This window comes from Balaenoptera ricei, chromosome 2 (genome assembly GCF_028023285.1).
Source record: "Balaenoptera ricei isolate mBalRic1 chromosome 2, mBalRic1.hap2, whole genome shotgun sequence".
NCBI classification, from domain to species: domain Eukaryota; kingdom Metazoa; phylum Chordata; class Mammalia; order Artiodactyla; family Balaenopteridae; genus Balaenoptera; species Balaenoptera ricei.
The window spans coordinates 3,429,174-3,452,866 of record NC_082640.1 but is presented as its reverse complement, the minus strand read 5'-3'; the positions used below and the strand labels follow the sequence as shown (position 1 = coordinate 3,452,866).

Sequence of the window (23,693 nt, the reverse complement as noted above, 5' to 3'; positions counted from 1 at the left end):
ATAAGTGAGCTGAAGACAGAATGGTGGAAATCACTGCTGCAGAACAGAATAAAGAAAAAAGAATGAAAAGAAAAGAAATGAAGACAGCCTAAGAGACCTCTGGGACAACATTAAACGCACCAACATTTGCATTATAGGGGTCCTAGAAGGAGAAGAGAGAGACAAAGGGCCTGAGAAAGTATTTGAAGAGATAATAGCTGAAAACTTCCTTAACATGGGAAAGGAAACAGTCACCTAAGCCCAGGAAGTGCAGAGAGTCCCATAAAGGATAAAGCCAAGGAGAAATATGCTGAGACATATTAATCAACTTGACAAAAATGAATGATAAAGAGAAAATGTCAAAAGCAACAAGGGAAAAGAACAAATAACATACAAAGGAATCCCCATAAGGATATCAGCTGGTATTTCTGCAGAAACTCTGCAGGCCAGAATGGAGTGGCAGGATATATTTAAGTGGTGAAAGGGAAAAACCTACAACCAAGAATACTCAGCAAGGCTCTTGTTCAGATTCGATGGAGAAATCAAAAGCTTTACAGACAAGGAATAGCTAAGAGAATATGGCACCACCAAACCAGCTTTACAACAAATGCTAAAGAAACTGCTCTAGGCAGAAAAGAAAAGCCCATGAGAGAAAACAAGAAAATTATGAATGTGAAAGCTGACTGGTCAAGGCAAACATACAGTAAAGGTAGGAAATCATCCACTCACAAACATGCTATCAAAACCAGCAATCATGAGAAGAGGAGAGTGCAATGCAGGATATTGGAAATGCATTTGAAATTAAGAGACCAGCAACTTAAAACAATCTTGTATATACATATATAGACTGCTGTATCAAAACCTCATGGTAACTGCAAACCAAGAATCTACTTATAGATACACACACAGAAAAGAAAAAGGAATCCAAACACAACACTAAACATAGTCATCAAATCACAAGAGGACAAAAGAGGAAGGGAAGAAAAAAGACCTACAAAAATAACCCACCCAACAAACAGCTCATGCAGCTCAATATCAAAAAACAAACAACTCAATCAAAAAATGGGTGGAAGATCTAAATAGACATTTCTCCAAAGAAGACATAAAGATGGCTAAAAAGCACATGAAAAGATGCTCAACATCACCAATTATTAGAGAAATGCAAATCAAAACTACAATGAGGTATCACCTCACACTAGTCAGAATGGCTGTCATCAAAAAATCTGCAAACAAATACCCAAATCTACAAAAACAACCATCCCCCAAATTAACAAAACAGCAATAAGAACATACATATCAGTAATTACCTTAAATGTAAATGGATTAAAATGCTCCAACCAAAAGACTGGCTGAACGGATACAAAGACAAGACCCATATATATGCTGTCTACAAGAGACACACTTCAGACCTAGGGACACATACAGACTGAAAGTGAGGGGATGGAAAAAGGTATTCCATGCAAATGGAAATCAAAAGAAAGCTGGAGTAGCAGTACTCATATCAGACCAAATAGACTTTAAAATGACAACTGTTACAAAAGACAAAGAAGGACACTACATAATGATCAAGGGATCAATCCAAGAAGAAGATATAACAATTGTAAATATTTATGCACCCAACATAGGAGCACCTCAATATATAAGGCAAATGCTAACAGCCATAAAAGGAGAAATCAACAGTAACACAATAATAATGGAGGACTTTAACATCCCACTTACATCAATGGACAGATCATCGAGACAGAAAATCTATAAAGGAAACACAGGCCTTAAATGACACATTAGGTCAGATGGACTTGACTGATATTCATATAGCATTCTGTCCAAGAGCGGCAGAATACACATTCTTTTCAAGTGCACATGGAACATTCTCCAGGATAGATCACATTCTGGGCCATAAAGCAACCCTTGATAAATTTAAGAAAACTGAAATCTTATCAAGCATATTTTCTGACCACAACGCTAGGAGATTAGAAATCAACAACAACAAAAAAAACTGAAAAAAACACAAACGTGGAGGCTAAACAATACGCTACTAAACAACCAATGAGTCACTAAAGAAAGCAAAGAGAAAATAAAAAAATACCTAGAGACAAATGACAGCCAAAACATGATGATCCAAAACCTAAGGGGTGCAGCAAAAGCAGTTCTAAAGAGGGAAGTTTATAGCAATATAGTCTCATCTCAGGAAACAAGAAAAATCCCAAATAAACAACCTAACCTTACACCTAAAGCAACTAGAGAAATAAGAACAAACAAAACCCAAAGTTAGCAGGAGGAAAGAAATCATAAAGATCAGAGCAGAAATAAATGAAATAGAGACGAAGAAAACATTAGAAAAGATCAATGAAACTAAAAGCTGGCTCTTTGAAAGATAAACAAAATAGATAAACCTTTAGACAGACTCATCGAGAAAAAAAGGGAGAAGGCCAAATCAATAAAATCAGAAATGAAAAAGGATAAGTTACAATGGACACCACAGAAATACAGAGGATCTTAAGAGACTACTTACAAGCAACTGTATGCCAATAAAATGGACAACCTAGAAGAAATGGACAAATTCTTAGAAAGGTACAACCTCCCCAAAATGAACAAGGAAGAAACTGAAAATATGAACAATAATCACAAGCACTGAAACTGAAACTGTGATTAAAAAATTCCCAATAAACAAAAGTCCAGGACCAGATAGCTTCACAGGGGAATTCTATCAAACATTTAGAGAAGAGTTAACACCTATCCTTCTGAAACTATTTCAAAAAATTGCAGACGAAGGAACACTCCAAAATTCATTCTATGAGGTCACCATCACTGTGATGCCAACACCAGACAAAGATACCACAAGAAAAGAAAATTACAGGCCAATCTCATAGATGAACACAGATGCAAAAATCCTCAACAGAATACTGGCAAACAGAATCCAACAATACATTAAAAGGATCATGCACCATGATCAAGTGGGATTTATCCCAGGGATGCAAGGATTTTTCAGTACCCACAATCATTCAGTGTGATACACCACATTAACAAATTGAAGAAAAAAAACCATATGATCATCTCAACAGAAAAATCTTTTGACAAAATTTCAACACCCATTTAAGATAAAAACTCTCCAGAAAGTGGGCATAGACGGAATATACCTCAACATAATAAAGGCCATATATGACAAACCCACAGCTAACATTATACTCAGTGGTGAAAAGCTGAAAGCATTTCCTCTAAGATCAGGAACAAGACAAGGACGTCCACTCTCGCCACTTCTATTCAATATAGTTTTGGAAGTCTTAGCCATAGCAATCAGAGAAGAAAAAAAATAGCAGGAATCCAAGTTGGAAAGGAAGAAGTAAAACTGTCACTGTTTGCAGATGACATGATACTATACATAGAAAATCCTAAAGATGCTACCAGAAAACTACTGGAGCTCGTCAATGGATTCAGTAAAGTTGCAGGACACAAAATTAATACAGAGAAATCTGTTGCATTCCTATACACTAACAGCAAAAGATCAGAAAAAGAAATTAAGGAAACAATACCATTTATCACAAAAGAATACCATGCATCAAAAAAGAATAAAATACCTAGGAATAAACCTACCTGAGGAGGCAAAAGACCTGTACTCTGAAAACTATAAGATGCTGATGAAAGAAATTGAAGATGACACAAACAGATGGAAAGATATACCATATTCTTGGATTGGAAGAATCAATATTGTCAAAATGACTATACTACCCAAGGCAATCTACAGATTCAATGCAATCCCGATCAAATAACTCATGGCATTTTCTGCAGATCTAGAACAAAAACCTTAAAATCTGTATGGAAACACAAAAGACCCTGAATAGCCAAAGCAATCTTGGGAAAGAAAAACAGAGCTGCTGGAGGAATCAGGCTGACTGACTTCAGACTATAATATAAAGCTACAGTCATCAAAACAGTATGGTACTGGCACAAAGACAGAAATACAGATCAATGGAACAGGATGGAAAGCCCAGAAATAAACCCACACACCTGTGGTCAATTAATCTATGACAAAGGAGGCAAGAATATACAATGGAGAAAAGACAGTCTCTTTAATAAATGGTGCTGGGAAAAGTGGAGAGCTACGTGTAAAAGCATGAAATTAGAACATTCTCTAACAGCATACACAAAAATAAACTCTAAATTGATTAAAAACCTAAATGTAAGACTGGATACTATAAATCTCTTAGAGAAAAACATAGGCAGAACACTGTTTGACATAAATTGCAGTAATACCTTTTTGGATCCACCTCCTAGAGTAATGAAAATAAAAACAAAAATAAACAAATGGGACCTAATTAAACTTAAAAGCTTTTGCACCGCAAAGGAAACCATAAACAAAATGAAGACAACCCACAGAATGGGAGAAAATATTTGCAAATGAAGCGAATGACAAGGGTTTAATCTCCAGAACATACAAACAGCTCATGCAGCTTGATATCGAAAAAACAACCCAATCAAAAAAATGGGCAGTAGGTCTAAATATACATTTCTCCAAAGAAGACACACAGATGGCCAAAAAGCACATGAAAAGATGCTCCACATCACTAATTATTAGAGAAATGAGAATCAAAACTACAGTGAGGTATCACCGGTCAGAATGGCCATCATCAAAAAATCTACAAACAGTAAATGCTGGAGACGATGTGGAGAAAAGGGAACCCTCTTGCACTGTTGGTGGGAATGTAAACTGATACAGCCACTATGGAGAACAGTATGGAGGTCCCTTAAAAAACTAAAAATAGAGCTACCATATGATTCAGCGATCCATCACCTGGGCATATATCCATAGAAAATCATACTTCAAAAAGGTACATGCACCCCAATGTTCACTGCAGCACTATTTACAATAGCCAGGACATGGAAGCAACCTAAGTGTCCATCGACAGAGGAATGGATAAAGATGATGTGGTGTATATATATAGGTATATATACGCAATGGAATATTACTCAGCCATAAAAAAGAATGCAATAATGCCATGTGTGGCAACATGGATGGATCTAGAGATTATCATACTAAGTAAGTTAGAGAAAGATAAATATCAAAGGATATCATTTATATGTGGAATCTAAAAAACAGTACAAATGAACTTATTTACAAAACAGAAACAGACTCACAGACTTTGAAAACAAACTTACGGTTACCAAAGGGGAAAGGCGGGGGCAGGATAAATGAGGAGATTGGGATTCACATGTGCACACTACTGTATATAAAATAGACAACCAACAAGGACCTACTGCATAGCACAGTGGACTCTACTCAATACTCTGCAATGACCTATATGGAAAAAGAATCTGAAAAAGAATAGATATGTATATGTATAACTAAATAACTTTGCTGTACACCTGAAGCTAACACAACATTGTAAATCAACTAACTCCAATATAAAATTTAAAAATTTTAAAAATGGACCAAGGACTTTGTCACCTCATCAAAGAAGATATACAGATGACAAATAACTGTGAAAAGATGCTGCACATAATATTTCATTAGGGAAAAACAAATTAAAACAGCAAGATACCACTAAACACTATCAGAATGGCCAAAATCGGGAACACTGAGAACATGAAATACTGGCCATGATGTGGAGCAATAGGAACTCTCATTCATTGCTGGTGGAATGAAAAATGGTACAGCCACTCTGGATGATAGTTTGGCAGTTTCCTCTAGAACTAAACATACTCTTATCATATAATCCAGCAATTGTGCACCTTGGTATTTACCCAAAGGAGCTGAAAACTTATTTCCAGACCAAAATCTGTGCATGAATGTTTATAGCAGCTTTATTCATAACTGCCAAAACTTGGAAGCAACCAAGGTGTCCTTCAGTAGGTGAATGGATAAATAAAATGCAGTCCATCCAGGCTATGGAATATCATTCAACATTTGTAAGAAATGAGTTATCAATCCATGAAAAAACACAGAGGAAAGTTGAATGCATAAGTAAGTGAAAGAAGCCAATTTGAAAAGGCTATATGACTATATACTACATGACTCCAACTATAAGACATTCTGGATAAGGCAAAACTATGGAGACATAAAAACATCAGTGGGTGCCAGGGCAAGGAGGAGGGGAGGATGAATAGGCAGAGCACAGAGGACTTTTAGGGCAGTGAAAATACTCTGATATTATAATGATGGACACATGTTATTGTACATTTGTCGAAACCAACAGAATGTACAACACCAAGAGTGAACCCTAATGCAAATTAGGTCTTTGAGTGATTATGACGTGTCAATGTAGGTTCATCCTTGGTTAAAAAAAAAAAAAGTACTGCTCTGGTGAGTGATGTTGATAATGGGGAGGCTGTGCATGTGTGGGGCAGGGGGAATATAGGAAATCTCTGCACCTCTGTACAATTTTGTTCTAAATGTAAAACTGCTCTAAGAAGTCTTAAAAAGTTGATTATTGGGCTATTAAGCTAAATCTATCCATTAAACTGGGAACCCTGGAAAAACCAAACCAGATTTAGGATCTTAATACTTCAAATATCCTCAAACATTCCAAGTATCTTCCTAGTTCTTGGTACAGATACTGTATAAAATTTCTTACAGGAATATTTTCATCTGTTTCTAGTGCATGGAAGGCAGAATGACAGCATATTTCTTTTCAGGAGAGTATGAATGCATTATTATTGTATTTTACCACTCTTTATATACTGGCTGTTCGTATCAGAGAGGACCAAAGTAGATACAGGAAAACCATCTGTCTCCAAACTAGTATGTTTTGAACCAGACCACCATGCTTTTCTTGCCAGGACAGTGGCGAATAATCAAAGGGCAGTAAGGGTCATCCTAGTTCCCATTTCTACTACTTGCTACCATGTAAGTGAATGGAAATCAATGTCCAGGCACTGCCCTACGCATTCCACATGTGGTGGCATCACACACTATACACGAGAGGCCACTGATACAATGCTATACTGTTACCATGGACAATGTTCCACTGATTAAAGAGATCCCTCTCTACGGCCACCTGCAATAAATTTTGGTTTTCAAAAATGTTCCCTCTAGTAGAGTGGGTTCCCACATAGAGTAATGGAAGCAATAATCCTTTGGAGATGAGGACAAAGCGGCCGTGAAGCTTGTTACCGTTTTCATCGTGCCCGCTGGCCTCCGGCGTGCCCTGCCTCTGGTCCTCCTCGGGCGCCTCGGGGTAGATGACTGCAGTGTCTTGCTGCTGCAGGAACTCTTCAACGTTAGGATCATGGTTTTGTTCATTTTCTGCATCTGAGTCGCATTCATCATCTTTTACTAAAAGAAATGCATACTCTATAAAAACCAATTTCACCACCAAGTTGTTATATAGTTTTCCTAAATAAGAAATTGTTTATCTTGAGAGAATAAATGATAGTTCTTGAATTTGCAGGAAGTATTTACGGAACATTAAAAATTTACTAGTTCTGTTATAATCTTAAGAAGTCCATTTTCATAAGTTTAAGATGTTATAAAAGTCTTGACATTGTCACAATATCCCTTTTAAGCTTTAGGGTTGTACTTCTATTCCATTTTACTGATGAACAAGACACAGAGAAGGTTGGCTGAATCCTTAGTTTCTGAATCAATGATAAAGCAAGGAAAACAGGAAAAGAGAAAAATGTAGTTCTCAAACCTCAGTCCTTCCTAGCAACCTACTGTTCATATTTAGTTGGAGTTGTGCTTGAAATTTGAACCATTCTCTGAATAACAAACTGCTCTGAAGTTCAGTTCAGTTATGTGATTTCTCAGAAAATAGCTTTAATAGTTCCCTACAGTTGGAAAGACTTCTAATAAGAGTCAAAGAGTATCAAATTGATAAAATTGCTTCCTATCTACCCTAGTATTCAGATACAGGCAGGGCTATTCTTTCTGTGTTTCTGCCTCAGTAAATGTGTAACTGTGGGGTGAAGGAGGGGCATTTTCCCCGAGTCAGAAGGTTCCGAGCATAACAGCACGTCTTCACTTGGAGAAGGCAGCCCAGAGCGTTGCCGCGTTTGCAGAGCAGGACTGGTATCCTGGGGTTCCTGTCCGTTTCCTCCTGGAGAAGGGTCTGCTCCACGCTGCCGCTAACTGTCCTGGGTCAGGGTGGCCCCCGGGTGTCTCACGGCTGACCTCTTCACACACTTCAGACTGAACTCAGTTCTAAATTTATAAAGCAGCAGACTCAACTGGTGCTTAAAATGGTGGGACTTCCCTGGTGGTGCAGTGGTTAAGAACCCGCCTGCCAATGCAGGGGACACGGGTTCGAGCCCTGGTCCGGGAAGATCCCACATGCCGCGGAGCAACTAAGCCCGTGCGCCACAACTACGGAGCCTGCGCTCTAGAGCCCGCAAGCCACAACTACTGAGCCCGCGAGCCACAACTACTGAGCCCGTGCACCTAGAGCCCGTGCTCCACAACAAGAGAAGCCACCGCAGTGAGAAGCCCGCGCACCGCAACAAAGAGTAGCCCCCGCTCGCCTCAACTAGAGAAAGCCCGTGCGCAGCAACGAAGACACAGCACAGCCAAAAATGAATAAATTAAATAAATTAATGAAAAAAATTAAAATGGTGATGTAAGGCCATCCTTTTGTTCGACAGTTACCAAAGCAATCTTGCACAGGAGTAGTAACCCAATTCCTCAGGGTGGCTGCTATTTACAAACTTAGAGCCGATGACATAGTCATCATGACGACTAGTCATTTTTTCCTCCTCTTAAATGCAGCCAATAGCTATCCATTATTTAGTATCTGCTATACACAGCTGACCCCTGAACAACATGGGTTTGAACTGTGTGGGTCCACTTATACTCGGATTTTTTCAGTAGTAAATACTATATAGTACTACATGAGTGTGGTTGGTTGAATCCGTGGATGTGGAACTGTGGACACAGAGGAACCTCGTGTTGGAAGGGCTGGCTGTAAATTACATACAGATTTTCCACTGCGGGGAGGGTCAGGTGCCTCTAAGCCCTGTGTTGTTCAATGGTAACTGTACTGAGAACTGTAGTTTTTAGTTGATGCCTGTAGTCACCAAACCAGGGTTACTTGATCCAGGGGGGAGGAAAAGGCTCTTTCAAAGGGAAGCCGGTACTGTTGGTTTAAACGGAATCTACTTCCAGATCCTCAGCTTCCATGCACGGTCCTTCCTAGAATCCTGAAGGTTCTTCTTTCTACCCCTGCTTTTCACAGTCCTTTGCTCTAACTTCAAAGAGGCAGATCCCTCCCCCTCCATCCCTTACGTTAATACAGTGCGTTGCCTCGGGGTGTAAAAACCTCCAGGTTGCCGAAGGAAAACGATTCAAAATACCGATTGGGGAAAATCTTCTTTGTTGATCAATCAGGGCAACATAAGAGCGCTCTAGGCGTCCAGCCTTTCCTGTTTACATGGATTTCTATCAGGGGTAAAGTATGGCAATTGAAATGGGGATTATTTTGGCCTTAGTTACAAAGCTCTGAACTCACCTATATAATATATCCAGAGGGAGTGAGAGTAATTTTCCTTTAATGATCTCACCTGTTTCATTCCCTATTATTAAAAAATTCACTGCTCTTCAGGAGGCTGGTGAGAGCAAAGAGTATTCTCGAAAACCCTTCCTAAGATCTGTCATTAGCTAGAACAATAAGCACTTCTGAATAACTAAAGCAGTACAAATCTGTGTTATTAGGTCTTTTCAATGTAACTTCAAATTTCCAAGTTAAACTAAACTCATGAATGAAATTTTTATGTGAATTTTTGTGATTTTTTATATTTTATGTGATTTCCTATACAGAAATATAGATTTGACAAGTTACTTAAAAATATTTTAATCAGATTATATTACAAAATATTTATTTCAGTTAAATAGTCTCCACTTTTAAAATGTTTATATTTTCTATAGCCTAGTAACTATATATATGCTAGATGATGGTATGATGGGGTTTTAAATAGTATATGTTTTTCAGAATTATATACGTAATCTGTATTTTATACACAAACCCTGCATCTTCAGTAAGTTATAAGTTTATCTATACACTGGTTGTAAAGGTACCCATTTGGAGACCAAGATTTTTATAAAGCATAACGATTAGATTAGATCTAAATAATCTTAATCTCATTATTGAAAAATCTATTTAAAGATGTATTTATTTATACTTTATATATTCCTCATTATTTATAACATAATTTTCATAGAAAATATTTTATAAAATCCCTTAAAATGTGTATCGACACATTTATTTTAATTAGAAAAATGAAGACACCCTTTTTTTTCTGACAGAAAGTCTGATTTGGCTGATTGGTCTAACAGTGATAACTGGTTTTACTAGTAAGATTATTAGGAACAAATTTTCCAGAAATTGAATGAACTAAGTTTATAGCTCTAAGGTATTGGATCAAAATAGTTAATTCACATGTTAAAATAAAAGGATTTTATTAAAAAATGTACTGACAGAAGGTACTAAAATTAGCAGTATTTCAATATCTCCAACCATTTCTGAATATATTAAACAAGGTGCCTCAAAGTGAGGGGAAAAAAGTAACAAAAGCCAAAACAGATATCATTAGTTGTTTGACAAGTAAGTATTGGTAAAGCCTTTTGGCGTATGTCCCAGGAAATGAGAGAGTGAATGATTCTGGTGACGGGGAAACAAATCCTTTAGCAAACTAGGTGGCTTTCCATTTTTGCTTTCAACAAAACTGAAGGAGCATTTAATAGAACTGTCAGTTGACAAGACATTAAAATATTTTTATTGATAGATAGTCTGTAAAGAATCGAATAAATCATTTATAACAAAAATGTATTTCACCTTTTTATGAGAATAAGGTTATCTCAGTGCTAAAGAAAAAAAAGAAACAGAATTAATGCTGAACACTTCTTCTAGAATAAGCAACATTAAACTACTGATATATGGGCTAATTGAAGAATACTTCAGCTCCTTTAATCTCATTTCCAGTAACATTTTTCTTTAATAAGTAGTTGACCCTTGAACAACACAGGTTTGAACTGCACAGGTCCACTTATACTGGGTTTTTTCAATATAGTAAATACTATAGTTCTACACCATCCATGGTCGGTTGCGGCCACGGGTATGGAACCGCGGCCACGGAGGGGTCCTGTGTACGGAGGGGCTGCGTCACGGGAGCGCTAACTCCCAGTTATGTGTGGACTCTGGGCAGAGGGTCGGCGCCCCAGTCCCCATGTTGTTCAAGGGTCAACCGTATTTATTACAATTTGTCATGTATGTTGTGATCAACTATGTAGTGCTAATAATCATAGGATAAATCAATCCATAATTTTTTTTTTAATCTTAAGAGCTGTATCGTTCCTGGGAACTTAAGAGAAACTTAGATTTCAATTTCTATACATGTTTTTCTTGCAAAGAAATGAGAGTTGATCAAAAATATCTTCGAAAAGGAAATATACACTATGTTAGCATCAAATTCTATGGGCTATGTAGAATGGAAATATGAGTTCAAGGGGTAAACATTATAACATTTCTGACTCTTAAAGAAGGGCTTATTCATATTTTAAAAATGAATGGTATTAAATTTCTATGGATTTCAAATGTAAGAGTGATGTTAGAAATGTCATTTTTAAGATGCCAGAGATTAGGCTGTAAGTACAGCTGACCCCTGAACAACCCGGGGCGGGTTACGGCTGCCGACCCTCCGTGCAGTCCACGGTCCACGTGTAACTTGGAGTCGGCCCTCTGTATACATGGTTCTGCATCCTCGGACTCAGCCATCCCCAGACTGTGCGGCACCACGTATTTACTAACCGAAAAAAATCTGCGTATAAGTGGACCTGCACTGTTCAAACCCGTGTTGTTCAAGGGTCAACTGTACTTACACTTAAAATGAAGAATTTTATATGTCCATCAGAAACTTGGGAAGTAATACGTGATCCATTTGTATAATATAACATCTGGAGAATAATAACAGTACCTCTTAGGGTAGTTGTGAGAATTAAATGAATTACTACAGTATGTGCTTAGTATTGTACCAGGCACGCAGTAAGTACTATGTAATTGTTATCTATTTTCCTCAAAGCAGTCCTGGCAAGGTGAACATTAAATTGGAGCAGATGATTCAGTATTGGGGGTCTGCTTTCAAATTCTGGCCTCTTTCCAACTAAAGTACACTGTTTCCACGAACCTGCATTTACCAAGCCAATTTCAAGCTAAGACCAGACATTCCACAGTATTACCCATAAAATTTAAAGTGTTGGGAAGTGCATGTTGTGAAAAGGTCAATTATAAAGCAAAATTCCTCGTCCTAAGACTGATAAACTTATGTGTTTAAACATTAAAGAGATGAGCAAACACAGAGAAACACATAATGATAATTTGGTTTTCTTTCAGGTGTGACAAAACTCAGAGCTAATTGTCAAAGTATAGAATTACAGGACTATAATCATTTGACGAAGTGCAGAATTACAGGGTTATCATCGCAAATTAGAGAAAGCAAGGACAGAGAGACAAGTGTTTAGTGTAAAGACTATATAACATTTTTAACGTGGCCATCAGTATTTCACTCCCATCAGAATAAAGTATCCAACCTTTATCCTCCAATTTTAAAACTGCACAAGTATCAGCTATATAAACAAAGAAGGGATGCTTAGAAGAACGAAGGATGTTTGGGGTGCATTTTTCACTCCGTGAATACTAAGCTGAGACCACAGTTCTCTTCACTTCGTGAACTGCAGAAGGAAGTCAGCTATAGAAAGAAGCTGACAAAGTTCTAAACTAATGATGGTGACCTTTGTGCCAGGTTTTTGTTGACTCTGTCAGCACATTATTCCCTAGAAGTCAGGGAAGTAACAAAAGCAAAGGCGAAACATAATTTTAAAGTTTAACTGCTCAAAAGTCTCAAACGTCTAATTTCCATCCTTCTTTGCTGAAAACTGCACTCATCGGGGTTTCACTAAATGTCTGTCTACTCCTAACTCCCCATGTTCCAAGGAAATAGTGCACAGGACTCATCGTCTTATGGCAGAGGGTCCTGTGTTTCAGTGGCAGCTCTGGCTGATACATGGTGACTGTATCTTCCACATGTGACTGTTTTGGCGGGGGGAGGGAAATTATGTATTACTCAGTACTTCTAACTGAAAGAATTCATTCATTTTCATAGTGAAGAGCAAATTGTGAGAAATTGTGAGGTACAGTACTGTAAACTTGGAACTGGAAATGTCTTTTTTGCTGGCATTTTGCCTAAAAGGGCAAACGATCTTTTACAGAATAACTTATATTACTCTGGTAATGTAAGTCACCAAATTTTAACATTAAATCAAAGAGTAATAAACAGCATTCTTTTGTGTTCATTAACACTATTTTACTAATAACAAATACCTCGTTTAAATATTTTATATAATGTGTAAGTTAGCCTGACAAATATTTGGTAACAAGCATACCTGAATACATTATTCATGCAAGTTCAACATAACCATATTCAAGGCAGAATACAAAATCTTTGGCTGCAGGCACCGTAAATTATCACACATTCCAGTATTATTTAGTTAATTTGGACTGCACCTTCAGTAACAGTACAAAGACCTGCTCTTTGTTTTACAGAACTGACAAGGACGGGAGGGCTGACGCTTATATTACAGACGCGAATCTATTTTGACGCATTACTAAAAAACACACCCGTCTTACACAACACGAGGTAATTTATAAGGCTCTGTGGGACACTCCTAAAATGTACTGCAAAGAAAAAAACTGTAAACGTTAAACCAAAGAAGTAAACCAAAATTTAATTAAAACTATATGATAAAAAAAAAAAAAAAACTATATGATAGAAATATCTAATCTATGGTTGTACATACAGAATACAGTTATGCTACTTTTAAGTACAGAATTTTGAGGAAATGTTTTAATAATTTGGAATTTACTTTTGAAGTTTACATTCTAAGACTGACTTATGAGACACAATAATAAGTGCCCACTCTTATCATATATAAGATCTGGATTTAAGATTTGCACTTACTCTTTTGCTTCTTAAATCTGATTTGAATCCATTACAGAGGAATAGCCTTAAGTCTCAGGGAGTATGTACTTTTAGTCACCTAGAAGCAAATTTCCTTGTTTACTATAATTCAACTTCATTTTGGCCTTTTTCAGTCACAGTAATTACAAGAAAAATGTTTATTCTCTTGTTTGCTGTGACATGTTCACTCATCAATATTCATGATTCTCATCTGGTTTCTAGATAACCGATTATATCTGCTTATTTTTCTCTGCTTTTTGTCTTGTGGGCAATTCAATGTAGATCCTGGTAACTAATAATGAAACTCAGAATAGTTAGATCTGTATTTCTATAACTATGGTTAAAAAATTTGATAGAAGTTTAAATTATCATTCAAATACTTATTTTGGGGATTATCTGTAGATTATACTTGTCATCCTTATGGATGGAAATCTGCTGTATTACATGAATCTGTGAGCTTACACTGTATTTAAAGAATATAAACAGCTAACTTTTCATACAATGTCCCACACGCCTAGGTACTTAAACATTTAAAGGGGGCAAGATAAAGAGTAGGAAACAGACTAAATCCAGGACTCACAGATGCAGAAACCAGTGACACAAAAGGCCTGTTCAAGGACGACAGCGTGCGTGAAAAAGGCAAGAGTTACCTGCACCTCCCACTTCATCTGCCCGAGCTTCAGGCCCCAGGATTTCTTGTCCTTCCTTTCCTGCTAAAATCAAAGAACAAAGCATTAAAATAGATCCACCTCTCACCAACACTTTAACTTCTAGATATCTGAAAAGGAAACTTTCAGATGATATTTGATTTGGATTTTTTCCCTTTTATAATTATAGTAATATCTCCTAGTAAGGAAAAGCTTTTTAAAGAAATTAAGCAGATAGTTTTACAAAACTCAGAGAGAGATTTTAGTGAAGCAAAATAAGTGAAGATGTATATATAATTCTGAACGCATACATGTCTTAGAATTATAAGCATACTAGGATTTTAGCTTTTTTTTTTTTAAGGAGAGGAGCCCTACGTACAGGCAGTAGGATTCCTTTTTGCATCTCCTTCCCGAAGCACAAATTGCTACGTACTGGGCACTGTACTAGATGCCTTATCAACTCATTTCCTTTAATCTTCATAACTACCTTTTTAGAAATTAAAAAATCCCACGAAAACATGAGGCTTTAAGAGGTTAAACAACCTGCCTAAGGACACACGGTTATTGGGTGGGGGAAGCGGAACTTGAATGCAGGTCTGAATGGCTCTAAAACCTACTTTCTACTCCACCTTGGCTCCTCTCACTAGACGGAGTCCTGGACAACCAGAAAGCAGTCTGGACCAAACTGCAGTGTGCCCAGAGCAAACACCTATGGACTATACTTTTTCTTTCACTGTATTTATTATTCTAACTACTGATAAGTAGTAATAAATGATAATAGTGGTACTAATAAACATTTTAGTTGTCTATTATCTGTCTCTGCCACCTATATATGTTTGTAATGAACTCATAAGATCAGAGTAAATATGCACATTATTTAGGCAAGCAGAAAGTATGCTTTATATACTTAGGTACATTTTATTCATTAAATAAATAGTTTATTAAGAACCTGTGCACATACACAAGGTAAGTTAAAAACTGCTTTCAGAGTATATATCATAATTATGATCAGAAGACTTACAGTCATATTAAAACATTGTGTAGTTATCTGCACTCCAATCAATCCCATTGAATATGTCAGTCAAAAATCTTGATTTAGAGTTCCCCTAAGTTTGATAATTGAATTGAGAAATAGAGCACTAATCAAGTAAAATCTGTGCTCACATTAAAGCATGTATTTCCTTAAGTATCTTGGATTATCGGGTGGATTTTTTCAGTGGATTTTCTATACTCATTAACTTTTATGTTACTACTTAAAGATGATCATTATGTGAAAAATAGTTAAAATATGCACAAACCTCTTTAGATCAGCATATAAAAAACACTGTCTAAAGTGGATAATGATGAGATTAACTTCTGCCGAAGAATTCTCATTTTGTATTTGCCATCAGCAAAATGACAATTTAAAGATCCCTGGTCAAGTGTTAACAATACTGTAGGATAAACACTAGTATTTGCTAAGTGTCTGAAAATCTCTAATGTCTTTTTTTCCTCTTCCTCCAAAGCATCTACTTAAACTAAAGCAGTGTGCCAAGTGGGCAATTATATGATAGTAATACAGGTACTTATTATTGCATATGTGCATTCTCTATTTCTCCTCAAATGAAAATCAAAGCAGGCAGAGTTATGACTTGCTAAGGTGGAAGATAACACTGATACTGAAGTTTAAAATGGTATTTTGGACCTTATTAATTTTACTACTTACAGTTATTATTATAGCTAATTTAAACACTGTGTGCGATTCAGTTAAATTATTCACTTCTTCATTCCTTCTGCTGGAATAAAATCTAGGCTGCTTAGATGAGCATGCGGCATATGTCAGAATCTGGTCCCACACTCACTTACCACAATTTGAAACCCGGAAGTATCCATTCTTTCCCTCATTACTGGGGCTGGAATTTCGGTTCAATAACTAAAACCATGTCAACTAATGAAAACAGAAACGGTGCTGATGCTGGGCTGTAAGGTGGGCACACTCCTCTCGCTGCAGACCGCTACCTGGGGCAGGCCCCTCCCCGCTCCGTCCAGGGACCAGCACGAGGGTGTCTTGGAACAGGGGCTGTTCTAAATATTTCTCAAGCAGCGTTCTCCCTCACGTGTTCTGAGCTTACTTCTAGTTTTAAGAAATATATGAGGGGTAAAGTAGTTGAATCTACTTCTATATATGACTTTTGCTCCTGTAAGACTTAATAATGTCAACACATTATGATTGACCCACCTAAATGCAACTTAGGAGGAAAACTAAAATGCTCCTGAGGCTTTGGCTTTTAGTCTAAATTCCAAAGCAGATATATAAAGGAAAAACTCCTGAGTAACAAGACTTTAGTTTTTTAAATAATGGTAAAATATAGCTGCAATAAGTCATAAAATACTACTCAGCAACAAAAAGGAACAAACTACTGATACATACAACTTCAATGAATCTCCAAGAAATTACGGAGAGTGAAAAAAGCCAATCCAAAAGGTTACATACTGTATGATTCCACTTACATAACATGATTGAAATGACAAAGTTACAAAAATGGAGAACAGCTTAGTGTTTACCAGGGGTTAAGGATGGGGCGGAGGGGAGGAGAGGGTGGGTTGTTTGAAGGCAAGTAGGGAGCCCTGTGGTGATGGAATGCTCTGTATCTCGCCTATGTCAATGTTAATATCCTGGTTATGATACTGCACTACAGTTTTAAAAGATGTTACCATTGGGGGAAACTGGGTAAAAGGTACAAAGGCTCTCTGTATTATTTGTAAATCTAAAACTGTGAATTATTTGTGAATCTATAATTATTTCAAAACTGAAAGCTTAGTTTTAAAAAAGTCAAAGGCAAATAGCACACATTTAGATCAAAATAGACAGCACTTGTTCATTTTGCCAAAGGATGAAATTCCTAGCAAGTAAAAATAAGAATGACAAATGCAATTGATTTTAATTAAAAATCCAGAAGCTTACTATCAATGGCAAGATACAACAGTTCAAAGTACAGGACTCATTATTTAACACATGTTCTAAATCCTAAACCTTGCATTTCTGAAATTCATACCAGGGTGTTTCTAACCATTTCACATGTTTCTGTGGGAACACTTTGTAGCAATGGCTAATAAGGCACAGTAAGTGGCTAACTGAATCAGATTTTCCTTTCCTGCTTTTGTCTCTTCCTTGATGACACACATCCACATATGCCATGCACATTTATACCTGCCTCTTCTCAAGCTGTTTTCTCTGCAAGAATGCTGTTACCTATTCATCTAAGTAACTTCTACTAATCTGATTCTTTAAAGATCAGTTCATATGTCTCTCATTTTGTAAGTCTTCCCTGACCCTGCTCTCTGCTATCCCCACCCCACTGTTCCTATTACAGGAATACTATCCAAAAAGCAAACGCCGATAATACAGTATAGTATGGTATGGTATGGTATGGTATGGTATGGTATGGTATGGTATAGTATAGTATAGTATTAGTATTCAAATTTTATTTAGGGGTGAAACATTTGTTTCATTATGTACTTTTTCAGAATGTTTCCAGACAGTGCCATCTTCCCTTCTAATATCCTTTAGGTTCTACATATGTATTAATATATTTTTGGTATAACTGCCCATCAATGTCACAGTGAATATAACTCACAACCTCCATGAATACCTGTTAACTTAGACAATGGTAAAAAAAAAATATACCTGGGGTCAGCTTTGGTTAAGATGGAGATAAACCACCTGTGTGTCCCACTGGATGCAGCTAAAGCACCTGGGGGAATGCAGGCAGGGGCAGTGTGAAGCCTCTGGAAGGTGAACCACAGCAGGAAGGCAGGCAGGAGAGGAAGACTGGGCCACTGAGCTGGAAGTGACCCCTCCCGCCCCAGCCTGGGTTCAGGGAGGCCCAAAAGCTGGACGTCAACACTGAGGCATGGAAGAGCGTGCTAAGAAAGCCCTCTACTTTAGGCTCAGGGAGCAGGAAAGGGCTCAAAGAAGGGAGAAATATGCATTTTTCCCTCTTTTGTCTTGTGTCCCAGCCCCCAGGTCATTCCACGGTGGTGGGAGAGGCCATGGTGACAGCAGGGGCCTAAGGGTACCTAAAACTCCAAGGGAAAGGGACCTTCTTCTCCAGTCAGAGGACCAGAGCCTGAAGAGGGTGCACAAATGTCCACTGAGTTCCTCCTCCCCGTCTTCTTGCAGCCCGTCTTCTCGCAGTCATAGTTGCAGGAAGTATGCATCAGGTACAGCAACAAAGTCCCAGGTTTTTGGACAGAAGACTGAACAGGGGAGTCCCAAGGAACTGGAAATACTGAGGAGACCGTGGAGAGGGAGGGGCGTGGGGGAGAGACCACACAAAGCTGTCTGTGAGCTCCAGGGTGCATCCCAAGCTTCTCACATGTGGATCTGACCACAGACTCTGAGAACTGAAGTGTGGGATAAGATCACTACTCATGTCCCAGACTGGCCACTGCATGGCACAGATCTGAAAAGCACTGCAAAGGCTTGAAAACTGAACTGATGTTGGGACCACAACCCACAGAAAGCTGCTTGGAACTTACAGCCTGATACACTGAATTGCCTGCTAAACCAAAAATACAAAAATTCTCCACAGGATTTAAATAACAACAAGAGTCTCATAAGACAATACTCAAAATGTCCAGGATACAATCCAAAATTACCTGGCATACAAAGAACCAGGAAAATCGCAGTGCCTGTGGGAAAAGGTGATCAAAAATGGCAACACTGAGATGACACAGATGTTGAAATTATAGGACAAAGACTGTAAGCCAGCTACCGTAAAGGTGTTCCAAGAAGTAAGGGTGAACACTCCTGAAAAGAGTGGAAAGATAGAAAGTCTCAGCAAACACTCATCAGCAAATAGAAGATATAAAAAAGAATCAAAAGGAAACTTTAGAACTAAAATTACAGTGACAAAAATGTAAAAAAAAAAATCACTCGATAGGCTCAATAGCAAAATGGAGATGAAAGAAGAAATATCAGTGAACTTGATGATAGATCAATGAAAAAAAATTATCTCATCTGAAAAACAGAGAGTAAATGATTAAAAAATAAAGAGTCTTGAGATGTGTAGGATAGTAATAAAATATCTTTCATGTCGCTTAAGTCCCAGAAAGAGAATGACACAGAAAAAAATATTTGAAAAAATAATGTCTAAAAAATCCCAAATTTAACAAAAGACACAAATTAATAGATTCAAGAGGTTAATTGAATCTCAAATAGGGTAAAGCCCCCCAAATCCAGGCCCAGATCATGAGTCAAACTCTGAAAACTAAAATTTAAAAAAATCTTGAAAAGAGAGAAAATGTAACATGACTATAAAGGGAAGAATGATTCAAAAGACAGCAAATTTATCATTAGAAGTTAAGGATTCCATAAGGAAGTGGAACATTTTTAAAGTGCTAAAAGAAAGAAAAGCGTCTCAACCCTAAATTCTATATCCAGTGAAAATATACTTCAGAACTGGAGGTAAAATAAAGAGATTCTTAGATAAAAGAAATCTAGCAGAGTTCGTTGACAGGAGACCTCATCTAGAAGAACTGCTAGAAGGAGATCTTCACAAAGAAGGGGAAATGATATTAGAGGGAAACTTGAAATGTCAGGAATGAAGGAGAACATGAGAAATGACAACTACATATGACAACTACAACATAAAGGAAGGAGGGTAAAGGGACCCAGTGGGTGCAAGGTTTCTATATTTCACTTGGAGTGGTAAAATACTGATTCTAGGTAGACTGTGAAAAGCATGTAACATTCAAATCTATAGAGCAAGTCAGAAAGAGAAAAACGAATATCATATATTAACTCATATATGGAATCTGAACAAATTGGTATAGACGGTCTTATTTACAAAGCAGAAATAGAGACAAAGACGTAGAGAACAAATGTATGGATACCAAGGCGGAAAGGGGGGGGTTTGGGATGAAGTGGGAGATTGGGATTGACATATATACACTACTGGTACTATGTATAAAATAGATAACTAATGAGAACCTACTGTACAGCACAGGGAACTCTACTCAATGCTCTGTGGTGACCTAAATGAGAAGGAAATCCAAAAAAAGAGGGGATATACGTATACATATAGCTGATTCACTTTGCTGTACAGCATAAACTAACACAATATTGTAAAGCAACTATGCTCCAATAAAAATTTTTAAAAAATAGAGCAACTACTAAAAAAATCTATATAAAGAGATAGTCAAAAATGAAATAAGTAAGTGAAAATGTAATACTAAAACATATCCAAATGGTCCAAAAAAGACAGGCAAAGAAGAAACAGAAGAATGAAAAAACTGAAAACAAATAATATACAATTATAAACCTAAACCCAAACACCAAAAGTTACATTAAATATAAATGGTCTAAGCAAGCCAATTAAGGGACAGAGATTGTCAGAATAGATTTTTAAAAGCAAGCTCCATCTATAGCTCTCTACAAATAAGTTATTTCAAATGTAGTGATACAGGTATGTTAAAAGTAAAAGGATGGAAAAAGATATACCATACAAACACTAATGAAAAGAAAGCTAGGGTGATTATTTTAATATCAAAGTAGGCTTTGGAGCTAAGAAAATTACCAGAGATATAGAGAAACATTATAATGATAAGAGGTCAATTCACCAAGAAGACATAACAATCTTAAATTTGTATGAATCTAACAACAGAGTTTCAAAATAGGGGAATGAGAGAACAGAAAGCAGAGGCAAATCCATGATTATAACTGGAGACCTTCAATAGTCCTCTCACATTAATTGACAGAACCAGCAGACAGAAAAAGTCAGCAAGGATATTAAAGAACTAGGCAACATTAACAACTACAAGATCCAACTGACATTTATAAAACATTCAACCCAATCTTTTTCAAATGCACACAGAACATTCATGAAGACAGATCACATCCAGGATCATACAACAAAACTTAACAAATTAAAAAATATATATAATACAAAGTATGTTCTCTTACCATAATGAATATAAACTAGATATCAGTAGAAGAAAGAGGAGAAAATCTCTAAACACTTGGGAAATTAACACACTTCTAAAGAATACATGGGTCAAATAGAAAAATGAAAAACAATGTATCAAAATTTGTGGAATGTACCTAAAACACTGCTTAAAGGGTAATTTACATTATTAAATGCTTATGTTATAAAATAAGGACTCAAATCAAAATTCTATGCTTCCATGTTAGAAATGGGAAAAGAGGAGAAAAATAAACCCAGGGCAAACAGAAAGGAAGAAATATTAAGAACAGAAATCAATAAAATTCAAAAAAGAATAACAGAGAAGAAAACAATAAAAGGTTCTTTGAAAAGATCAATAAAATTGACAAACCTTAAGTAAGACTGACAAAAAAAGAGGGAAGCCACAAATTTCTAATATCAGGAATGAAAAGGGGATATCACTGAAGAGCCAGAAAATATTAAAAGGGTTATAAGGTCCCACTATGAGTCCAAGGAGTAAACATTAAGATATACATTTCTGACTCTTAAAGAAGAGCTTATTCATATTTTTTAAAAATGAATGAAAGTATTAAATGAAGGTATTAAATTGCTATGGATTTCACACATAAGAATGATGTTAAAAATGTCATTTTTAATGTGCTAGAAATTAGATTGTTTGTAATTACTTACACCTAAAATGAAAAATTTTATATGTCCGTTATGAAATCTGTTAGGCAGTACATAATCAGTTTACAAAATATAAATTTGGAGAATAGTAACCGTACCTCTTAAGGTAGTTGTGAAGATTAAATCAATATAGTATATGCTTAGTACTGTACCAGGCACATAGTAAGTGCTATGTAAATTGTGAGCTATTTTCCTTAAAGCAGTCCTGTAAGGTTAACATCTCTAACACACATGAATTTGAAAACTCTGAAATGGACCATTTCCTCAAAAACTAGAAACTACTACAAGTCATCCAAGATGAGATGGTTAACCTGAATATTCCTATAACTGTTTTAAAAACTGAATGTGGAGTTTAAAACCTTCCCCCCAAACAATATAAAATTCTAGGTCCAGATGGTTTTACTTTAAATTTTACCAGACATTTAATGAATTGTACTAAATTTAAATAATATTTTCAAGAAAACAGAAGAGAAAGGAAGACTTTCCTACTAATTTTATGAGGTCCACATTACCCTGATACCAAAATCATGTAACAATATTGCTAAAAAAAAAACCACCTATATATCTCTCATGTACATTGGCACAAAAATCTTCAACAAAAAATTACCAAGTCATATTCAGCAATATATGAAAACACAATGACTAAGAGGGGCTTTCCAGGGAATCAATCTAAGGCTGGTTCAATACTGGAAAGTCCAGTAATGCATTCTACTGTGTTAACAGGCTAAAGAAGCAAAACTGCATGATCATATCAACTGATGCAGAAAAAGCATTTGAAAAAATGTCACATCTATTCATGATGAAAACTCTCAGCAAACTAAAAATGAAAACTTACTCAGTTTGATAAAGAGCATCTACAACAAAGCTACAGTTAACATTATATTTACAAGTAAAAGATCAATACTTCCCCCTCTAAGATTGGGGAAAAGAAAAATGTCCACTCTCACCACTCCTGACATCTTTTAACAAAAAGAAATAAAAGTTATACAGATTAGAAAGGAAGAAAAACTGTCCCAATTTGAAGAGAAGACTGTCTACATAGAAATCTCAAGGAATCTACAAAAAATTTCTAGAACTAGCAAGTCTGCAGGATACAAGGGCAACACACAAAAATCAATCATATTGCTTGCTATATAACAGCAATGAACAAATGGAAACTTAAGACAAAACATTCACAATAGTTTCTCCCTTCAAAAATGAAAGACATAGGTTTTAAGTCTCTCAAAACATGTTAATGACCTGCATTTTGAAACTACAAAACACTGATGCAAGAAATCAAACAATACCTATGCAGGACAAGAAAAAAAATCAACATACAAAAAAATCAGTTGCATTTTTATATACTAACAGTGAACTACCTGAAAGAGAAATAAAGAAAACAATCTCGTTTACAACAGTGTCAAAACCAATAAAATACTTAGGAATAAATTTAACCAAGGAGGTAAAAGATCTGTACAGTAAAAACTGTAAAACACTGATGAAAGAAATTGAAGAAGACACAAATAAGTGGAAAGAT

At 36.5% G+C, this 23,693-nt stretch overlaps 1 protein-coding gene across 4 annotated transcripts in view; it reads right to left on the bottom strand.

The window, feature by feature from the left end:
* Positions 1 to 23,693, bottom strand: part of ZEB1 (zinc finger E-box binding homeobox 1) — a 194,752-nt gene that overhangs the window by 34,120 nt on the left and 136,939 nt on the right. Inside the window, exons 3-4 of one of the 4 annotated variants that reach the window (XM_059909812.1) lie at positions 14,568 to 14,630; positions 7,088 to 7,249 (exon numbers count right to left, since the gene is read on the bottom strand). In XM_059909812.1, coding sequence (XP_059765795.1) covers positions 7,088 to 7,249; positions 14,568 to 14,630 — 225 coding nt within the window. The remainder of the gene's footprint in view (positions 1 to 7,087; positions 7,250 to 14,567; positions 14,631 to 23,693) is intronic. The other 3 variants (XM_059909815.1, XM_059909819.1, XM_059909827.1) reach the window with 3 other exon arrangements.